The following is a 4,014-nucleotide window of genomic DNA, read 5'->3' on the forward strand; positions in this document are numbered from 1 at the left end:
GAACCACAACAAATATCACTGAGAGGAACATTCTTCCACTGTCTAACCCATATCTCTCTGATGATGGAATACTGAACTTACAGAGTCTTTATTTGATACGATGCCCCAATAGTTAAGATAACCCAATAGTTAAGATACCCCAATAGTTGAGATGCCCCAATAGTTGAGACACCCAGACACAGCCGTCAAAGACTATTATTTACTATTTTTACCATTTGTTATGTAGCTGAATTTAGATTGAATTCAATGAAATTAAAGTTCCTTATCATGCCTTGCCTAACTATTTGCCTTTCTTCACTACTTTAACCTATACCTACAGACTCAAAGGGAAGCCACCTTTAGCTGTTTTGAACAAGACAATCACATAACCACAACTTCAACTGCTGTTCAAACTGGAATTTTAGTTGCATACCTATTTTAGCACTAAGAACACATACCTATTAGTTTGAGTCATCCTGATGAAAACTCCTTATATATATATATATATATATATATATATACATACATACATACACATATTTATAAATGTATATATATATATATGTTGGTGTGTTTATGTCCCTATAACTTGGCAGTTTGGCAAAAGAGATCGATAGAATAGGTACTAGGCTTACAAAGAATAAGGCCTGGAGTCGATTTCTTCGACTAATGGCAGTGCTCCAGCATAGCTGCAGTCAAATGACTGAATAAAACAATATTTATAAGAGTTCAATATTCAAGTGAATAGGTACCTAAACAGTAAAGCACCAAGTTTGGGTCAAAGAAATAGCAATCATGTACCAAACAAAATTAGAGAAACATATACGTACATACAGAAGTACAGATGGCTTAATATTCCAATAACATATACAATCACAAGTGTCTGACAGAATATACCACATGTCTCAAGGCTGTACCAAGGAATTTTCACTGCACCAATTGTACTGTGCATAACAGACTCAACAGGTCTCTCAGCAGTTATAATGGAAGGAGATTATTCGTCTCCTTCTCAAAGGAAGTATCCCAGACATGGGTGAAAACACTTTGATGATGGACCTGATTCTGAGAAATTCAGGTAACTTTTCATTGGCGGTTAAAGTTATGATACCAATGAAGAAAGTTTGAAGAAATACCTCTCAAAATGGGGTGATATCGTTGAGTATGTAGCGATGAGAAACCCCAGTACTAAATGGTTTAGAGGGTTTGGCTTCATTATTTACAAAAATATGAGTGAAGTTGATGAAGCTCAGAAGGAAAGACCACATTCTTTGGACAACCATTAAGTTGAGACCAAGTATGCTATACCAAAAGATGACGCTGAATCTCAAGCAACTGTCAAGAAAATATTTGTTGGTGGTCTTAAAGAAGACATAACAGATGATCAGTTATGGGAGTTTTTTGACCCCCATGGCAAAATAACAAACATTGACTTGATTATTGCTAAAACCACTAGTAAGAAGAAAGGATTTGGTTTCATTTTCTTTGAAGACTATGATACTGTGGACAAACTTGCCTTGAAAAAATACTTGACCTTAAACGGAAAGCAAATTGAAGTAAAGAAGGCTCTGTCTCAATCTGAAATAAACAATAGTAGAATGGGTGGTGGACCTAGCTATCATGGCTCTGATGGTGACTGGTTTCCTGGATTTAGTAGAGGCTTTGGAAGAGACAACTTTGGTGCTGGAGGTGGTTACGGAAATTTCAGAGGTGGCGGTTATGGTGGTGGAAGACCTGTGATTGAAGTGGTTCTAGAACAGGAGCTTATCTATTTTATTCGACATTTAATGTAAACCTTTCAAACTTTTAATGGGTCTTGGGGTTATCACCCCAAGTTTCATTTTTATGCACTGTAGCAAGGGAGTCTTTCTGGCAGAGGTAATCTCTCCTCAAGTTCAGTGAAGTAAAACATCTAAACTAGGAAATGAACTTCCATTACAGATCTATCACTTTATAGTATGCATACTGAAAAGTTTCTGTAAGAGAATATTTTATTAATCCTGAAACAATAAATGGAATAAAATTATTAAGTGTCATTCAGCCAACCAACTTTGTGAAATACTACACTTTCTTAAAGTTATGTAGCTACCACTAAGTAAACAACTAAGATTTCACATCTAAGTATTCAATGCACAGATAATGAAAAAACGGAAATTAAATAAAAATATGCTACACGTCATTTGATTCTAAACTAGAAAGAAGCTTTTAATTCATTGCCATTTCTATGTTGGATATCAAATAGATGAAGTTAATAGAGGAAATGAAGCTGCAAAATTTACCATTTATTAGAATATTAGATACATATTTTATTGGCTTGTATCATTCAAGATTCTATACACAACTGAATTTTTTTTGTCTACCTCAAGGCAAATGTTATAGAGTAAGAGATATACTCTAGGTAAACCAGATTTGTGGTGCCAGTTCAATTCCAGATTGAAGGTACATTGCAACCTACATTGTTTCACTTTCAATTAATACATATGCTCTGTAGTATGTCATTTCAGGATTCTTGAATAGTTAGAAAACAAATTTATTTTTAATTTACAAATTCAGAGGCAGTAATCTATTTTTTCAAAGATACTAGAAGCATATTGCCAGAGTTCAAGAAAATCTGTGGCAAGTGAGTTGTGTGATAAGAATTTCAAAATCAAGCATCCATTGCATTTTGAAGCGCTATCCATGTTCTCAGTAAACATGATCAGGATCAAAGAGTGAATTTTTGTGAGTAGTACTTGTGTAAAAGAAGAACACTTTCCAGCATAGATTGTTTGGCAGTTACATTTAAATCAAATGGCTCAGTTAACTTCCGCAATTGCACCTACTAGGAACATGAGAATCAACATATTACAGAGGAGCATCATATTAATTTACCAGAAGTTACAGTATGGTGTGGTTAGCAAGAGGAGGTGGTGGTGGTGGTGGTGTTCATGGTGATGATGATGAACTGAATGATGGCAATAAGAGTTAAAGTTAACATCCAACAATAGTGATAACAATGATAATGAAGACTATGATGACAAACTTTCAGTGGAAAAGGCGTTTATGGTTTATCTTTTTCATTGAGATCAAGGCCAGTTTAAGAGAAAAACTCTCTCTCTCTCTCTCACACACACACACGCACACGCACACGCACACGCACACGCACACGCACACAATCAGAATTGTTGTTTCAGAGATAAATTTAATAATATCACACAAACCTTCAGTCTTTGAAATATCAGAATAAAAATATATCAAAATGCTGTTATTCTTATATGATACCCTGTATTTATTTATTTATATGCCTTGACGTGTTACTTTAAAAATATTTTAAATTAAAACTGACATTTGATTAGTCATGGTACAAAGTTTGGTTTTATATATTACAAAGAAGCTCTAGAAAGAATTTAGAATACCTTGAAATATTAAAGAATGTCAAACAATTGAAAGATGATGTAATTGGAAGATGACATGTAGAAACAGTTTTAAAAACTCTCCATCATGGAAAAACAGAAGTGTAAAAGTGATTTAATAAAAAAGTATAAGAAGTTGTTTAATACAGTTTGTGGCTTTACCTTGAGCTTTTTGTTTAGTTTACAGCAGTACCGGTAGAGCATTCCAAGGTTTAAAGGACCAAAATCCATATAAAAACTGTAGAAAAACAAAGAAAGAAAATGAAAATGAAAGCATAAAGTAACACAACTCACAAATCAGCAGACAAGTAATAAGTTATTAAACAAAGTAGTTTGCTGTAACAAAACTTAACATGTGTGTGCATGTGCACTCAGTATATATATATATATATATATATATATATATATATATCATCATCATCATCATCATCGTCGTTTAACGTCCGCTTTCCATGCTAGCTTGGGTTGGACGATTTGACTGAGGACTGGTGAAACCGGATGGCAACACCAGGCTCCAATCTAATTTGGCAGAGTTTCTACAGCTGGATGCCCTTCCTAAGGCCAACCACTCAGAGAGTGTAGTGGGTGCTTTTACGTGTCACCCGCACGAAAACGGCCACGCTTGAAATGGTGTCTTTTATGTGCC

At 34.6% G+C, this 4,014-nt stretch overlaps 1 protein-coding gene across 19 annotated transcripts in view; it reads right to left on the minus strand.

Moving 5' to 3' along the window:
* LOC106880867 (dual specificity protein phosphatase CDC14A) overlaps window positions 1–4,014 on the minus strand; it is a 385,993-nt gene that overhangs the window by 273,057 nt on the left and 108,922 nt on the right. For all 19 annotated transcript variants that reach the window (XR_008264591.1, XR_008264594.1, XR_008264589.1 and 16 more), the window contains exon 3: window positions 3,531–3,606. Coding sequence is in view for 13 of the 19 variants with exons in the window: in XM_052969515.1 (XP_052825475.1) it covers window positions 3,531–3,606 (76 nt within the window). In the remaining 6 variants the exon portion in view is untranslated. The remainder of the gene's footprint in view (window positions 1–3,530; window positions 3,607–4,014) is intronic.

The sequence above is a fragment of the Octopus bimaculoides genome, chromosome 7 (assembly GCF_001194135.2).
Source record: "Octopus bimaculoides isolate UCB-OBI-ISO-001 chromosome 7, ASM119413v2, whole genome shotgun sequence".
Lineage (NCBI taxonomy): Eukaryota > Metazoa > Mollusca > Cephalopoda > Octopoda > Octopodidae > Octopus > Octopus bimaculoides.